The sequence below is a fragment of the Bos mutus genome, chromosome 7 (genome assembly GCF_027580195.1).
Source record: "Bos mutus isolate GX-2022 chromosome 7, NWIPB_WYAK_1.1, whole genome shotgun sequence".
Classification (NCBI taxonomy): Eukaryota; Metazoa; Chordata; class Mammalia; order Artiodactyla; family Bovidae; genus Bos; species Bos mutus.
In genome coordinates, this window is record NC_091623.1 from 24445147 (window position 1) to 24464315 (window position 19169).

Sequence of the window (19169 nt, forward strand, 5' to 3'; positions counted from 1 at the left end):
AGATCCAATGAGCGTGATAAAGAGGAAATCTATCTCTGGTAAATTGTACAGCAAAGTCTAATGAGGTAGTGGAGGAGCAGGGGTTGGAATGAATTGTCTTCACAGAGCTTTAGAGTGCCTTTTTTGAAAGAGTTACTCTTAAACCCTAATGTATCAGAGAAGCAAAGCTTGAGGCTCAAAAAAAGTTGGGTTTTCTTTTCACTTAGGCTTGAACGACCAGCAGAGTTTAAGTTAAGCCTGTTGTGCTACCTACTTCTGTGGAACAAAGCACCCCCCAAATTCACAGCTTATGATGATAACACATTTATCAGTCTCAGCGTGTGCTGGGCCTGGATCTGAGGGTGCCTTAGGTGGACGACTGGCTCTGGGTTTCTCACAAGGCCACAGTGAGAGTGCTGGCTGAGGCTGGTGTCATCTCAAGGCTCGGATCCTCTTCCAGGGTTACTCACGTGGCTGTTGGCAGACTTTAGATCCATGCTGGCTCTCGGCCAGAGACACGGATTCCATGCCATGTGGGCCTCTGCATGAGTGCTCACAACGTGGCAGCTGGCTTCCATCAGGGGGAGCAGGCAAGAGGATGAGAAAGGGCCTGAGGTTTGCCAACAGTCATGGGTCTTACCACGTTCCCCATTATCCATAAGCAGCAGGCTGCAGAGAATGGTGGGATGACATTCTGAACAGTCAACTCAGTTACAGGCCCTGTCCTGTTTCTGATATTGTATCTAGGAAGGAGGAGTAGAACTGGGGCTGGCTTCTCTTCTCTCCTCATTACCCTTGGTGTCTACTAGCAAAGCTATTGCTTCCCATTCCCACGACTGTAGGCTCTGTTGGTCTAAAGGTTGCACCGGAGGAATGCTTCCATAAGGTATCACAACAAGGACTCCACTGAACTGCAAGTGAAACTGCCATCTTATACCACTGGATGAACAAGCAATGGAGAGTGTTACTATAGTGGGTAGGGTGACTAATCCTGATTACTAAGGAAAAACTGAGTTGCTGCTACACAGCAGCAGTAAATATGAGTATGTCTGTGATGAAGGAAATCCTCTAGGACACCTGTTATTATTGAATACTGTGATTCATGTCAACAGAAAAATACAGTAATGTAATTCCTGCAGAACTGCTAATGGCTCACACCCTTCAGGAATGAAGCTACACGGCATCCCATCGGGCAAGGAATCATGACCAGTTGAGGTGCTTGCTGAAAGCAAAAAGAATATGGAATGAAGCAGTTATACATACCTGCTATACGACCAGTTGCAAAAAATGAAGAATGTAATGGTTATAAGCATTTCCTCCCTATTTTGATATGAATATATATAGGAAATATTTTTTGTTTTCTTCTCTCTTATTCCTTATTAAGAAGAGATAAGAAAGCCTTCCTCAGCCATCAATGCAAAAAAATAGAGGAAAACAACAGAATGGGAAAGACTAGAGATCTCTTCAAGAAAATTAGAGATACCAAGGGAACATTTCATGCAAAGATGGGCTCGATAAACGACACAAATAGAAATAGTATAGACCTAAACAGAAGCAGAAGATATTAAGAAGAGGTGGCAAGAATACACAGAACTGTACAAAAAAGATCTTCACGACCAAGATAATCACTATGGTATGGTCACTCACCTAGAGCCAGACAACCTGGAATGTGAAGTCAAGTGGGCCTTAGAAAGCATCACTATGAACAAAGCTAGTGGAGGGGATGGAATTCCAGTTGAGCTATTCCAAATCCTGAAAGATGATGCTGTGAAAGTGCGGCACTCAATATGCCAGCAAATTTGGAAAACTCAGCAGTGGCCACAGGACTGGAAAAGGTCAGTTTTCATTCCAATCCCCAAGAAAGGCAATGCCAAAGAATGCTCAAACTACCACACAATTGCACTCATCTCACACGCTAGTAAAGTAATGCTCAAAATTCTCCAAGCCAGACTTCAGCAATATGTGAACCGTGAACTTCCAGATGTTCAAGCTGGTATTAGAAAAGGCAGAGGAACCAATCAAATTGCCAACATCTGCTGGATCATGGAAAAAGCAAGAGAGTTCCAGAAAAACATCTATTTCTGCTTTATTGACTATGCCAAAGCCTTTGACTGTGTGCATCACAATAAACTGTGGAAAATTCTTCAAGAGATGGGAATACCAGACCACCTGACCTGCCTCTTGAGAAACCTATATGCAGGTCAGGAAGCAACAGTTAGAACTGGACATGGAACAACAGACTGGTTCCAAATAGGAAAAGGAGTACGTCAAGGCTGTATATTGTCACCCTGTTTATTTAACTTCTATGCAGAGTACATCATGAGAAATGCTAGGCTGGAAGAAACACAAGCTGGAATCAAGATTGCTGGGAGAAATATCAATAACCTTAGATATGCAGATGATACCACCCTTATGGCAGAAAGTGAAGAGGAACTAAAAAGCCTCTTGATGAAAGTGAAAGTAGAGAGTGAAAAAGTTGGCTTAAAGCTCAACATTCAGAAAACGAAGATCATGGCATCTGGTCCCATCACTTCATGGGAAATAGATGGGGAAACAGTGGAAACAGTGTCAGACTTTATTTTTTTGGGCTCCAAGATCACTGCAGATGGTGACTGCAGCCATGAAATTAAAAGATGCTTACTCCTTGGAAGGAAAGTTATGACCAACCTAGACAGCATATTGAAAAGCAGAGACATTACTTTGCCAACAAAGGTCTGTCTAGTCAAGGCTATGGTTTTTCCTGTGGTCATGTATGGATGTGAGAATTGGGACTGTGAAGAAAGCTGAGGACCGAAGAATTGATGCTTTTGAACTGTGGTGTTGGAGAAGACTCTTGAGAGTCCCTTGGACTGCAAGGAAATCCAACCAGTCCATTCTAAAGGCGATCAACCCTGGGTGTTCTTTGGAAGGAACGATGCTAAAGCTGAAACTCCAGTACTTTGGCCACCTCATGCAAAGAGTTGACTCACTGGAAAAGACTCTGATGCTGGGAGGGATTGGGGGCAGGAGGAGAAGGGGACGACAGAGGATGAGATGGCTGGATGGCATCACTGACTCGATGGACGTGAGTTTGAGTGAATTCTGGGAGTTGGTGATGGACAGGGAGGCTGGCGTGCTGCAATTCATGGGGTTGCAAAGAGTCCGATATGACAGAGTGACTGAACTGAACTGATTCCTTATCATCTCATGTAAGGTGTGTCAGTAGTAATTAGCTTTATCTCTCAGTATTAAATTACAGGATATCAAAGATGAGAAGAATGAACATCATTCAAGGACAAAAAAAAGGGCATTGCATCCTCTTTTAGTGTGTATTCAGTTGTACATAGCACAGTTATATCATGTTAAGTGGAAGCAAGACTACTTTAACGTCTTCGTTTGGAGAGTGTCTGGTTTCAGGAGATGTATGTGAGTGCCAAGCAGACAAGGGGTGAGCTGTGGAGGTTCTGCAGTGAGGCACTCTGGCTTGGTTGAACTACGATTCCCAGAATTCCTTTTCAAACTGTACGTCTCTGTTTCAGTTCAGTCTCTGTTTAGGCTGGTACAAAAGGGAGACTTCTGTCAGAAATTTGGGGGGTTAAAGTGAAGCAGCAGCCATTTCAAGCTCACACACAGTTTATTTGCCGGTTTACTTGGTGGTACAAGGCAGTGGTTAGCATCATGACAAAGGGCACTGGCTTCTTCAGGAACCCACACCACCAAGGACAGAAGCCACAGGAACTGGCACAGATTGAAGTCCATCCTAGTGGGCTCCAGCTCATGGTTATGGGTTCCAGCTCATTCTTGCTCGTCACCCCTTTATATAACATCTTCCCTTAACAACTGTCTGCTCTGTAGACTCAGCTCTAGCATCACAATTGAAGTTGACATTCTTCTAGATACTGCTCAATCAGATCTGATCCAGTCCTAGGTCAAACCTCTGTAACAAATCCCTTACTGTCTACAGTCTATCCTCATTATTTGTGGATTCCCTATTTCTGAATTCACCTACTTATTAAAATTTATTTGTAATCAATCCTCATGGTGTTATTTGTGGATGTGCACATGTGGAACATGGTAAAAAAAAAAAAAAATTTGAGCTGCTCAACAGGCTTATCCCTAACTAAGGTCCAGCAAGGTCATGCTTTGAATTCTTGATCCAGTTTTGTACTGTAAACGATTATCCTTTTTGCAGACTATTTAGTGCCCTGTTTTTCACATTGCTGTGTTTTTGTTGATGATTCTGTTCTCTGAAATGGTGCCCAAGTATCATGCTGACGTGTTAAGACAGTGATGTATCTTATGGAGAAAGTAAGTCCTATTCGGGCATGAGTTAGTGCTGTGGACTGTGAGTTCAATGTTAGTGAGTCAACTATATATTAAACAAGGCATCTTCAAACAGAAACACTCATAAAACAAAGTTATATACATTGACCGGTTGATGAAAATGTGACCGGAAGCTTCCAAACCTAATCCTGCATTTTCTTTAGGAGTAATGATTCAGTATTCACTGATTCAGTGTTCTCTGAGACTTCACAAAACATAACCACTGATAATAAAGAGACTATATTGTAATTAACGCACACGCACACACACACACACACACACACACACACACACACCCTGTAGCATATATATCTCCTACTAGTCTGTTTCTCTGACTGAACCCTGAATGATAGACCTGGAAAGTTTAGTTACAATAACAGTGAAACTCAGTTCAAGCTTAGGTATTAATGATGGTAAAATTTAGTTATCGTAAGAGTTCTTTACCTAGTAGCTGAACTGTTCTCCAAATTATTTCCTTCAAATACATAAACATGTATGCAAATTTAAGTACTTTGCGATTAGCTATCTCCTATGGTTGTTAAATGGAACGGTTCACGTGCAAGAGGAGAAGAGGGCGGCAGAGGATTGGATGGTTAGACAGCATCACTGACTCAATGGACATCATTTGGAGCTAACTTGGGAGACAGTGAAGGACGGGGAAGCCTGGTTTGCTGCAGTTCATGGGGTTGCAAAGAGTCGGACATGACTTAGCAACTGAACAACAACACGTTCAAAACTTCTGCTCATTCTCTGGCACCTATGACCAGGAAACCCATTTCTGTTCTGTATCATAATCAGACACTACTGCTCACTTTGTGTTTATCATGAAAACTGTGAAAGCCCAAACCAGAAAAAATGTCACTCTTTCTTCTGACCTAGAGATGAGGGACTAAAGTACAGATCTTTCAGGCTGGAAGTCAACACCAACATTAAACTGTCTGGAGCCCACTTGCTTCCTCAGGTGCTCAGCCCACCACGTCTGTTCTTTCAGTGGACAGGCTGGTCTTGCCTGTTCATAGTTCCCCATGAAATGGCCATCTTCTGATTCATCCAGCCCTTCCTCCTTCATCGGTGTTTTCTTTTGTCCAGAGTATCAGCCTGCACGTCCTCCTATAATCCAAGTCCCATCTAACACAACAGGTCCAACCAAAAGCTTTTACATGAAAAATGTCTGTACACTCTAGGCCATAGCAATCTCTCTTCCCTGAACTCACGGTCTTGGCTTCCTACTGGATCACTGAGTTGGTAATTAATCAGAGATAAATACTCTTGAGATCCTGTATGGCTATCAAGTCCTTATTTTAATTATACAACCTGTCTCCCTAAGCTTCAACGAAACTGTCTATATTACTCTCGAGTTGTTTGCATCTATTCTTCTTCACTGAGTTTGTTGGTAAGCATCTTCAACCACTTAATGCATTTTTGGTAGTGGGTCCACCCCATGCCATATGTTACCACTAATTCATTCAGATTCAAGGCAAAACAACATGCTTAATTCACAAAATAGAATACCACATTTCATTAGTATATTTTTTCACCTTAAAAGCATTCTATACTCTCTCATCAAAGACATACCTGCTGAGACTCGGGGACAGTCAGGCAGCATGGACTCCACTGATGTGTCTAATGGTTCTGAGCTAGAGACCCAATTACAACAGTTCTGCAATGAAATAGAGACAATGTTCTGTTGAAACACAATTTAAGGCAAGACCAACCTGTTAGGCTGTAGAGATTAATCTATCCAATACAACCAGCCATTATAATTATACTCTACCTCTATATACTATTAGAAATCCTCTTATGTAAACAGTCAGTAATTATTCATGAGTAAGATGACTGTGGAAAAAAGTTTATCTTCCACAATTTAGCAAATTACCTGTCCTGATATTAAGAAGACATGTAACCTTCTGTGAACCATAATGCAATATACTTATAAAAGAAGTCTAGTATTTTAATTAAAGGAAATTGAAAAGGGTGCCTAGTTTTAGTTTTTATATGAAAATAAACATTAATTTGAACATGTAAAAAACAGCATTATTTTAAAACTATACTCTTTGTCTCTGTACTAGAGGAAATAAATTTTGCAACTAATCCTCAAAATGGCCCATATAAATGTAAAATCTTTTAATTTTTACTGCAACTTGGTTCAGTGAAGGCTGTATCAAACAGATCAAAAGAAACACAATCTGGTGAACTGTAGCTCTCTGTCCGAGGACACAAAAGTTTCACTATTAAAGACAAGCCTCTAAGATGATGATTTACAACTTAAATGATATAGAAATAATCTATATTCCTTCTATACATTTTAAGTGTATATTTGAAGTCTGGGGGCTTCCCAGGCGGTACAGTGGTAAAGATTCCGCCTGCCAGTGCAGGAGACATGGGTTCAATCCCTGGGTTGGGAAGATTCCTGGAGAACGAAATGGCAATCCACTCCAGTATCTTTGCCTGGAAACTTCCACGAAAAGAGGAGCCTGGCGGTTTATAATCCACTGGGTTGCAAAGAGTCGGATATGACTAAGCACACATACACACAACAACATTTGAAGTAGGGCTTAAAAAATGTGATTAACCTTATATGGCTTTAAAAAAATTTCCAACACACACACACACACACACACAGTGAATTTCCAGGCAGATTTTATTTTAAAAGAAATCATCCTATCAATCATGTCAGAAAACTCGCTGATTGCTATTCTCGTAAACAAGCACGTATTGTGTATATTTAGGCGCTTGCTGTCCTGGTTGTGCACCGTGGAATCCGTCCTCACTGTGGAAAGACCCTTGACTGGTAGATCAAGTGTCTTATTGTATTTCCTTAATTCATTCTGTCTGGAAGAAGATGTCAGCTGTGTTGCAGTGAGGACAGAATTTCAAAGGCCCCAGTCCCCACCAATAAAGGCCGAGGAATGGCTTTTGAATAGATTTGTCAAGGCAACCCTACTGTTCTGGGACCAGGGAGAGCAGGAATAACATAAAGGAAGGGCTGCTGTATGAGATTAGAAAGTGAAGTTCACAAAGCATGGCAGATTTTTGTAAGAAACAGTAGATCAATGAAACTACTGAACTGTGTGGAAGAAAAAAACACATGCAAACAAACACAACATCTAGTAATGTTCTTAAATGTTTTCTTTCTTTTTATACTTAAAATGGATAAAATATTACTATTTGCATGTATTACAAAAGCTTGATGGTTTAAAGTGGATATGTATTCTATAATTTGCACTCCTAATCTTAATTAGCAGCTGAATGCAAAATTATACAATGTAAGGGATAAGAAATTATAAAAGAAATAGGGTCTTAGAAGATATTTCATACATTTGAAATAAGTAAAATTAATATTACTATTGATAGAATACCACATCAGAGAGTTCTAGATAATGCAGAAGATTAGCACACAATTAGCCAGCTTTTATATACAATGTGACACTTGCTTGTAAGAAATAAGTATTCTCCAAAGCAGTGTCAAGATATGTAAATGGATGATTTGTTTTATCATTCATCACAACCCCTAATAAATTCAAAAATCATGACTTCTATAGGTACTAAAAATAGGCTTGAAGTGATACTGGGAGATAGCTTCATTGAAGAATGACTTTCTCTTTCCTCTCTTTTTCTTAATTCTTAAACAATTTAGTCTTTTCAATGACAGCAATTAGCTCTACCGACAGGCAGCGATTAGGTATATATTTTAATTATTTTTCATCCTAGAGGTACCTCCAAATCTGATGAAAGTCAGCTATACCCCAGGTGATATGTCAGTCTTAATATTGTTCACTTACACTTCATGTATGTAAGTATTATAGGATATTTTCAGTACTAATAATATTAATGGTACATTATAGTATACAGTTGATTAATCATTTTCTAACTTGCTATCATTCACTTTAAAATCCACAAAATGGATTTTATCCAGGTCACCTTTAAACTCAAAATATTTAAAGCAAAATACAGGTTGCTGCTGCTAAGTTGCTTCAGTCGTGTCCGACTCTGTGCGACCCCAGAGACGGCAGCCCACCAGGCTCCCCCGTCCCTGGGATTCTCCAGGCAAGAACACTGGAGTGGGTTGCCATTTCCTTCTCCAATGCATGAAAGCGAAAAGTGAAAGTGAAGTTGCTCAGTCGTGTCGGACTCCTAGCAACCCCATGGACTGCAGCCCACCAGGCTCCTCCGTCCATGGGATTGTCCAGGCAAGAGTACTGGAGTGGGGTGCCATTGCCTTCTCCAAAAATACAGGTTACCATTTTATGATTCTGAAATTTCAGTTTTTATCTAGGCAAATCTTTAGGTTTTGATTTCTCATAAAATCAGGATAGAAAACAAACACTCTATAGTTAAAGTAAATATGTCCAAAGTTCTCTGCAATGACAAAGTACTGGTACAGGATTGTAAAGGTTTGATACCTTAAGTTGACGTACACGCATGATGTGTTCATGTTTCTGTGATGTTTTTAGTTTTTACACCACTGGGAAAAGCATATAGAGAAAAGGACAAAGCCAGCTAGAAATACATTTGCCATATGACAGAGTATAATGAAATAAAATAATGTAAACAAACTCGGAAGTGTATGAAGGGAAGGAAACATGGGAAAGACATACAGCCATGACATATGAACTCAGTCTACCTGAAATTCCATCTTATCAAATGTAATGCTCTATTCTGAGACGTGTTTCTATAGTTCAGAAACCAAATCTCTTTTCACTGTTTTCCTAGTGCTTATCCTACGCCACGTCTCAATGCTCTGTTTGAACCCTATCCCAGTTCTTCAGCTGAGATGAACACTAGCGAAGTGTCTTGGATGATGGTTAGAAGTAGCCCATCAGGAAAGCCCTGCTAAACTCAAATCATGCTGGAAGCATTCCCAGACCCCAGCGATCGTATTCTCAGTTGTCCTGAGTGGACAAGACATGCTGGACTAGAGGTACCAACAGAGCCATGCTTAAGCCTCAGATGCAGCCCGGCCCCATTCCAACCAACAAGCAGAGAGAAAGAAGCCTCTGGCCAGAGCCAGCAGACTGAGATGGATCCTGTAACTACAGTTTCTCTGGGTCTGAGGGATAAAGAGAAAAAAGAGGCAATACAGTGATGTCTTCAAGTTAAGTATTTTCCATTTAAAAGTCTTTTACTGTGAAATTATGACTTTACAGTTTTTTGTGGCTGTATACTGTCTTTGTGAAATCCAAAATTTTGGGGTTATTAATATAAACTTAGAAGTGCCTGTAGGTCACAAGGCTGAGTGACATTGACATTTAAATCAAGGCTGACAATATTTCAGTGTAGATATGAAGTGAATAAAAAATTTTTATAAAAAGGTTATACCTTAATGTATGAAATTTAAAGAGAGAAGCAGGTAGTAGGTACTCCTGTGCAAGATATTTGGAAGTATTTGGAGATGCTTGTTGCCCTGGTTGAGTGTAGATTTTTACTCGTTGTTATGAGTTGTAATATCATCAACGTCTATAGGTTGCTCTTTAATATGGAAGGTGTTGTGTCCTCGGATAAGAACTATTATTCACCAGGTTGTATTTCCAGGACAGATGCTCATAACTGAATGGTGATGGGTGAGGGCTCATGATTACTACATAGAACCAAACATCTCGCTTGGCAGCAGACTTTCAGAGACCAGGGATATGTCAGGAAATAACGTTCAACCCCTCAGCCTTTTTTTTTTTTTAATAAAAACTATATATTTAAGTTGTACAACATGATGATTTAATATACATATACACAGTGAAATGATAACTGTAATCAAGCCAATTAACATGTTCTCATTTACACAGCTAGCATTTTTCAGTGTGTGTGGTGAGAGAACCTGAAATCTATCCTTTTAGCAAATTCCCAGTATTCAAAATGCTGTACATTAGGTCTATAGACTTGTGCATTCTATACCCCTGCAATCCTTGACCAACATCTCCTGTGTCCCCCACCTTCCTGACATTAGGAACCACGATCCTGTTCTCTGCTTCTGCATTCGACTCTGTTAGATTCCACGTGTAAGTGAGACCATGTAGTGCTTTCCCTTCTGTGTCTAGCTTGTTTCACTTAGCATAATGTCCTCCTTATGCTAAGTGGGCTCACCTTTGCCCACTCAGCCTTACAGCCTGGAGCCCAAGGTAAGACGTCCCTTTGCTTACTTTCTATCTCTTCTTTGATTAAATTAAGATGAATTCAGCTACTGCCTATTTCAGTCGGATGAAAAAAACGCACAGATCAATATATTCTGACTTTTGAAGGGGATGCCTAATCCAGTCTTAGTTAGAAATACTTAAAAAATAAATCTAGATAAATTCTTTTTATATGTCTCACCCGGAATATGAAGACCTCACAATTTAAAAAATGATAAACAGGGATATTTCTAGTTTGGGGTAAGTACTAAATTCTATATTGGTTATGTGTGTGGGAAAAAGGTACCAAGAGATCATTTATAAACTTTACTAGTTATATAATACTAGGAGCTGGTTATATATACATTTGGATGGGTAAAAAGTAATTGTCATAAAACATACAAAATTTCTCTTAAGAGAATTTAGGTCCTTGGAAATGACAATAAAGGATGTAGCTAAACTGTGAAAGGAGGAAATGCAATAAGCAATGTGGTCAGAAAACACTTGGGTTTAGAAGAGATGAAAAAAATCCCACTTTTATATGTTTATTGTGAGAGCTGGAGTAAAAGTATTTTGGGCTTTCGCATGATGAAAGCACTTTTTTATAATGGAGAATAATGACAGTGAAAAGAGACTGGTGATACGGCAACACCACTAAGCAATTACATACCTTAGACCTTCTGTTTGTTCAAAACGCTTTTTAAACATTATCTTTCTGATCCTTACAGTATACCATGAGAACTGGTATAAGTTATTCACTGTCCCTATGGTGAGAGGTCAGCTGAATAAATACCTGGGTATTCTCTTTAAAAAAAAAACTGGAAGAAAATCAGGAAGGTCAACCAGCTCATTCATATAAATATATGTATTGATTTGATTAAATAATTGCTAAAGCATGGTATGGCTAATGTTAATTTCTTACAATATCAGGAAGGTAAATATAAATAAAAAAGAAGTTTCAGCTATGTATCTGCAATAGGAATCAAGGAAATGGTGAGATGAAAGGTGTTTGAAACCTGGGAGCATGTTCAATGAAAGTGTGAAAGTGTTAGTCGCTCAGCCATGTCTGACTCTTTGTGACCCCATGGGCTGCCCATGGAATTCTCCAGGCCAGAATACTGGAGTGGGTAACCATTTCCTTCTCTAGGAGATCTGCCCGACCCAGGGATCAAACCCAGGTCTCCTGTATTGCAGGCAGATTCTTTACTGTCTGAACCACCCAGAAGGAGTCCTTGTTCACTCTCAGATTCACAAGCCCTTTGGAAGTATGAAAAGCTTTCTTAGCCTAAGGTGGACCATGACTAGCCCCTGGGTTTCTCCTAGCTCAAGGGTCCGCCAAGCACTATTTCAGCTTTTTACTTCTTTTCCCCCTACTGGCAGCAGTGAGCCATCCATTTAAGAGAGGCATACACTGACCTTCTTTCTTATAATTAAACAGTATCAATGATACATAGCTGATTGGCAAAGTAAATACTGGGGAATAATAACCTAACAGATCATGACCTTATTCAGTCAAAGTTCCTACTATCGGTTATATGCATACATATATTCCATAGAAAGCCAAAAAAAAAAAAAAAAGGGGGGGAGGGCTTCCAAAAAAGTAATCGTTTTTCCAAAGGGTTTTCTATTATTATTTCAACCATGTCTGGTTTTCTCTATTCCCTCTAAATTTTCTGCCTCCAGAAAGGGAGCTTGGGGGTGGGAGGTGATATAAGTTGGTGGGGGCTCCAGATATAAAAGGCTCAGACTCATTCATCTCAGCATTGAAAAAAAAAAATCATCTCACCTCTCTCATCCATTCTCGAATCGTTTTGCCAGCTTCTTGATGCCACACATTGTGAACAGAGTCTGTCAACGCCACAGCAGTCACCTTACTTTTCACATCTGCTTCTCGTTGAATCATCTGTTTTTAAAAAGGAAAATAAAATATTGGCCATAATTGTTTTCCCTACTGGGTACAAACTTAGTCATAGGTAATAATAATATTAAAAATGAAAAAGCAATATGCATTTCTTGCTCAAAGCTATACTCTTTTCTACGCTGAAACGCCTTATTCTTGTTCAGAGATGTGAAAAGATGTAATATATTTTTTTTTAAAGATAATACCACTTAAGACTTAGAGCTACGCAGCTCTATCATTTTCCATGCGGTTTGACAATTCAAGGATTAAAGGGATCACAGGGGAAACGAGGAGGAATCCCTGAGGGCTTCTATTACAAGTTTCTTCCACCATTTCCTATTTCAGTGCTTCAGGGAAGTCAGTACCAGGGGTTCACTCTTAGCAACTCAGGACTAACTTCTGCTAATTTTCAGTACATGGTACATTAGGAAAGAAAGATATCTTGCTTTGATTTCTCCATTTTAACTAGCCAGCTCTTCACCATGGCCTCATAATTCCTTGGTGTTTTAAATGCCCACAAAGATCTTTCTCTTCGTATTATCAATGTCATTTTGTTTTCTAATGTGTTTCTTTATGCAGAAAAATGATTATACTTTAAATTCTTTTTATAGAATGTTGTTTCTATAAAATTAAATGGTTCTAAAGCTTTAAAAAGAGCTACTTGGTTTGAAGATATGGAAGAATTTATCAGAGGTCTGCAAAATAAAGAAGCCTGAGAAATATTTAATAATAGTTCTAGATTAAAAGAATCAAAAACATTCTAACTCAGCTAACACTAGTAACTCTAATTTGACATAACAAACATAAGAAAGCTTAATAAAAAATTAGTTAAAATACAGTATCTAATAGCCTCAAATTTCATAGCCATGCTCTCACTCTTTCTTTGCATCAAATGTCTTTTCTCTCTCTAAAGAGAGCAATGTCTCTATCATGTGCTATTAATTTATTGTCTAAAAAATAAACTACTGCATTAAAAAAGGAAGAATTCTGAACAATGATGAAAGCTCACACAGAAAACATTGCAAGCCATGCTTCTAATACCAAATGATGCCTGTTGGCGTTTTGAATTAAAAATCTCTCTCTCTCTCTTAAGTTCCTTTAAACTCTACATATGCAGATCCCCTTTCACTGAACAGGACCCAATGGGAATCTAATTCACTGTTAATGCTGCCTCAGCAGCACTTCCGCACCTTAAATCTTTGTGTCTTGTGGTTTCTGCTTATGTAATGTGCAAATCTTAAAATCAATGCTGGTTATCAACATGATAATATTACTGCAACATTCACCAGGCAATACCGATAATATTTTAAAAAGCATAAAATAATATTCCAATTCAGGACTTCAAATTCATTATTAAATAGTGTGCTACCTGCCTCTAGATTTTATTTTAAAAATAAGATTCTCAGAATGGCACTAGAATACAGAAATTTAAACCAACATCAGCTAATAAAACCCCCAGTTCCACAACAGTGAATCCACCTGGCTCGTGAAGAACTTATATGTCCTTCTGCTCATTTTCTAAACAGGAACATTTTTAGACACGAAGAACGACTGTTGCTGAAGTTACCAAATAAGAACACTGCGGTCTCCTGGTACTCTAAGAATATGTCTGCATTCAAAAATATTTGTGCTCAATTTTCTTTTGGTTGTTGTTAACACATGCTGACTTAAAGGTGGTAGTGACTGAAGACACTAGATATCGAGGGCCATTTGTGAAATGATATACAGTTAAGAGTTGAAAAGGCTGAGGATTTAGTGCAAAAGTAGAAGATCTGGGGATTAAAATTTTACAAACCTGGAAAAATATACAGTTGATAGATTAACTACGGGGCGGTGGTGGGGGGACTTTAGTCTGTTTGTTCATCTGGCTGACATTTCACACAAAGGGAGGTGATGATGTATAACTTTTCTTCACATCTCATCAAATCACATTATAATCCAGCATGATCCTCCTTTGCGCTGTTTTAGTTCTTTGCAGTTTAAAAAGCACTTTCATATTATATTACTAGAGGAGGGGAATGGTCTGATTCCAGAGGCTCTGAATCAAGAGCTGTTTACAAATGAACTCAGTCACAAAAATTTTCAAATATTTGACTGTAAAGGCTTAGGAGATTTGTAAATCGGTGAAACTCTTAGCAGTTGAGTTTTCCTGATGGTTCTCCTCTGTGCTGGCCCTGCTGCAACGGGCAGTGCTGACCTACTCGCAGCTGCCCTTTCCGTCCAAGGTCTCTGCGTCTTGCATTTGTTGGGGAGGTGTCTAGCCCCCGTTCACTCCCTCACTGGGAATGAGCACTGATGGAAAATGCTGGAGAATGGCAGTGCTGGCTGGGGGGAGACTGAACACAGCAACCAAGACTGTGTAAGAGACAGACCTTAGAAGCAACATAGCTAAAGCAAGGAAAGGGTGGAGGCATAGACGGGTAGGAAGACAACTTCCTTAACAGTCCATACTAGAAGACTGTGATGATGTGGAAAACTCAGAAATCTGAAAGGAAAGAAGCCAAGTGACCAAAGTCCTACTGTATGTCAATTTAAGGCGGAGATGTGCTTTTTATTAGGATCCAAGGATAAGGACATGTTTGAAATTCTCTGCAAAATTCTATCTGTATGTGACATGAATATTTTTCTGGGAGAGGATGCTCAGCTTTCATTAGATGCTTAAACGGATCTTAATTTCTAAAAATGGTAAGAGTTCATGAGCCCAATACCAATATTTCAAAGAAGAAAGATGCCATTATTTTTTGTTGTTGTTGTTATAATGTCTTAAGTATGGCAGTGTACTTCAACAGTATGTAAACCGTGAACTTCCAGATGTTCAAGTTGGACTTAGAAAAGGCAGAGGAACCAGAGATCAAATTTCCAACATCCACTGGATAGTCAAAAAAGCAAGAGAGTTCCAGAAAAACATCTACTTCTATTTTATTGACTATGCCAAAACCTTTGTGTGGATCACAACAAACTGTGGAAAATTCTTTAAGAGACGGGAATACCAGACCACCTGACCTGCCTCCTGAGAAATCTGTATGCAGGTCAAGAAGCAACAGTTAGAACTGGACATGGAACAACAGATTGGTTCCAAATAGGAAAAGGAGTACGTCAAGGCTGTATATTGTCACCCTACTTATTTAACTTATATGCAAAGTACATCATGAGAAACGCTGGGCTGGATGAAGCACAAGCTGGAATCAAGACTGCCGGGAGAAATATCAATAACCTCAGATATGCAGATGACACCACCCTCATGGGAGAAAGTGAAGAGGAACTAAAAAGCCTCCTGATGCAAGTGAAAGAGGAGAGTGAAAAAGTTGGCTTAAAGCTCAACATTCAGAAAACAAAGATCATGGCATCCAGTCCCATCACTTAATGGCAAATAGTTGGAGAAACAATGGAAACAGTGAGAGACTTTATTTTTTGGGCTGCAAAATCACTGCAGATGTTGATTGCAGCCATAAAGTTAGCGCTACGATTTTTCCAGTAGTCATGTATGGATGTGAGAGTTGGACTATAAAGAAAGTTGAGCACTGAAGAATTGATGCTTTTGAACTGTGGTGTTGGAGAAGACTCTTGAGAGTCCCTTGGACTGCAAGGAGATCTAACCAGTCCATCCTAAAGGAGATCAGTCCTGGGTGTTCTTTGGAAGGACTGATGCTAAAGCTGAAACTCCAATACTTTGGCCACCTGATGGGAAGACTGACTCATTTGAAAAGACTCTGATGCTGGGAGGGATTGGGGGCAGGAGGAGAAGGGGACGACAGAGGATGAGATGGCTGGATGGCATCACTGACTCAATGGACGTGAGTCTGGGTGAACTCCGGGAGTTGGTGATGGACAGGGAGGCCTGGCGTGCTGCGATTCATGGGGTCGCAAAGAGTCAGACACGACAGAGTGACTGAACTGAACTGAACTGAACTTACCTTATCATTAAAATTTTCCTTGTGTTTGAAATTCAGAGCAAAAAATATCGATTATTTTTTTTTTCTTCCAGAGTTAAGAGTAAGATTTTAAACATTAAGTAAATGTAACAAGACAAGACAGCTTCCTGAGTGTAGGAGTGTTTGGTTAGATAGAGACCAGAGCACCAGAAGTGGGCACGGGAGGGCCAGAGTCAGCAGCAGCTACCTTTGCCCCCTCCATGCGCACAGGGTCCTTTCACAGGGCTGCTACCAGCTCTCCCCAGGAATCAGGTAGGCCTTTTCTGCCCACCTAACTTCCCTCACCATGCTTTCTCCAAGGCCATCCAGTGAGGTACCTGCTTACTACCTCCACAAGTACCTGGCCCAATCCAAATACTTCATGTCACCCTGAAAGTTCCTTAATTCCCTTTCTGTACCTACAAACTGTTCACTTTTCCGTGGGTTTCATTTCTTCCAGAACTCCATCATGGACTACTTTTAGCAGAGGAAAACTTAAAGAGTCTTTTATTTCTCCTAAATTAAATGAAAAAGTTGCTCTTCTTGTCTTAGCTTAGAAGATAGAAGGCAGGGAAATGTTGACGTTATACGGATGCTCTGCCATGAAATTTGTGGGAGCAGTTTCATGTCTCTCCTCCAGGGTCTTGGATTTTGGAAGTTATAAATCCAAGTCAGTACTAGATTCAATACTCCCCACCTGAAGAAGAAATGAACTCTGAATTGGGTTGTCTTCACCCTAACCTAAAGGTAAAACAGATAATTTTATTCTCCCGTATGTGTGACCCAGCAGCCACGGCACTCAGAATAAATATGTCTTGTATTTTAAAGTCCAAGGGGACCTCCTGAAAGAGCCAGTGTGGACTTAGGGGTAGGGAGGAATATATGCGCATTCAGGCCCATATTTATATTTGCATGCTTAATATATTTTAAACATGTTTTTGAGGGAAATAGCTTAAAGTCTTTCATCAGCAAAAGCCATTACTTTCTTTTTAAATTCTGACATGTGTTACACATATGTACTATGAGGGTTACAGCATGTTAATCACTTGTACAGGAAAGAACAGTCTCAAAGAAAATCAAATAACGCGTGTTTCCTTCAGATTAAGATCTGACACTACTGTACATTTATAAATCGGAGGATCATTACTACTGTATGAGCATGAATGAATCATCACTCTGGTTAATAGCACAGTTGAAGTCTGAGATGTCTTTTAAAAAAAGACATACATATATATGTACATAAATAGATCAGCTCCCTCTAGAGCTCCGCAAGTTAAGTTGTTTCAAAGTTTGGAAAGGACCTTTCCACATTTTCAGTGCAGACGGTAATTACACTCAGTGCTTCTACTCGCGTGACATCTTCACGAGTACCTCCCATCATTTTTCCTCCCTGTACGTCCCCTCGAGTGCGTTCTACCTTTTGTGCTGTTGGGCCTACTCAGTTAAAAATGTGCCCAGGGCCAAGACGACTAATCGGCCGACACTGGGTTTGGCAGAGTCTTTTCTGTTAATGTCTTCCTGAAGAGTCTATTGTACAGGTTGATCCCAGTAACATGCTACCCACAAAAACCTATGCTGCAACATAAAAACCTTGGTTCTGTCACCCAAGGCTTTTGAAGTACCTTTACTCATCATAATGAAATATACACACACTTTGGTAGATGAAATAAGAGGACTAAATTGCCCAGCAGGAAATTCAGACAAGCATGACACTCAGCTCTCACTGTTTCTGCTTTTCCTTTGAAAGTAGACACTTTCAAGTAAGCAGTCTTCATAAGGAGTGTGGTGGTTAGGTTCAAGGATGATGGAGTCAGATTCTCTGGGTTCAAATCCCCACTCTGCTACTTCTGGCAGTTACCACCTTGAGTGAAGTATTTAAACTTTTTCCATGTCTCTCTTTTATCCCACGTCAAAGGGAGATAATAAATGAGCTAAGTCACAGAGTTATGGTGAGATGCCACCAACGGAATATAAAGCAACTAGCAGAGGACCAGGCACACAGGACACAATTATAACACATGATCCCACAAAAACATACAATGCAAACTACTCCAGATGTGTAAACCAGTGCATTCTCTTTCCTCAACGTAGAAGGTCACAGAAGCTTAACCTGGAATGCCTTTAATGACAGCATTATTTTTTAAAGAGCCACAGAATCCATAAAGGAAAAAAATTATGAAGGGCTGCATTTTCCTTAAGAGTTTGTGGTTCACTAATTCTAAAACCACCTGGCTGAGTAGAAAGAGCTGATTATTGTGTCTGTTTAAAATCCTGTGATCAGAATACTAGACCAGTAATAGCACCAGGCACTTGAAAATTAAAACAGAATTGTTGAAGTCATTCTGTGGCAACCTCACTTTCTGGGAACCAGTGAACCCGTTCAGAATTACTGGACTGGCAACAAAGCATGGAGCCATGGCTTAGCAGTGCCAAGCTGGTGGAGAGAGTCTTTTTACTGCTGTTTTTTACATAGAAAGGAATGTATCTGACTATGTTTTTAAAAAGATAATCACAGAGATATGAAGTCTGTCCAGAGGAAGGCAGTATAGCGTTGTAGTTAGGAGCACGCACAGGCTCTTGAATATAATGTCCTTAAATTTTTAGTTTTTGTTAATTGTTATAAGAATACAAAAATGGGAATCATAAAATTATTATTAATCAAAACTAATCATTATAACAATAACGAAAGTGGGTATCACACTTCATAGAGTGGCTGAAGGATAAATGTGATAAAGCAGATACACGATCAGTACTGTCAGCTACTATTACTACCTTGCCATTCATTTTAAATTTCAAAAATGTATCCTTCCTTTTAGATCTGGCATCTGTGTACACTTGAGTGACATCAACGTTTGCACCGAGGGGGTAGCTAAGAAGAGTCGTACAATGGCTACAGCCACCTGCAGAAAGTGGGTGTCGTCCAGTTCCACCTCCATCACATAAAGTGATTTGGACTCGCTTAAATGCTTTTAA

At 39.7% G+C, this 19169-nt stretch overlaps 1 protein-coding gene across 4 annotated transcripts in view; it reads right to left on the bottom strand.

Annotated features, from left to right (window-relative positions):
* Positions 1–19169, bottom strand: part of ARB2A (ARB2 cotranscriptional regulator A) — a 420339-nt gene that overhangs the window by 134405 nt on the left and 266765 nt on the right. For 3 of the 4 annotated variants that reach the window (XM_070373131.1, XM_070373133.1, XM_005893847.2), the window contains 2 exons: positions 12172–12288; positions 5857–5941 (listed from right to left, as the gene is read on the bottom strand). In XM_070373131.1, coding sequence (XP_070229232.1) covers positions 5857–5941; positions 12172–12288 — 202 coding nt within the window. Of the gene's footprint in view, positions 1–3268; positions 3515–5856; positions 5942–12171; positions 12289–19169 lie in introns of those variants that run through there. The other variant, XM_070373132.1, reaches the window with a different exon arrangement.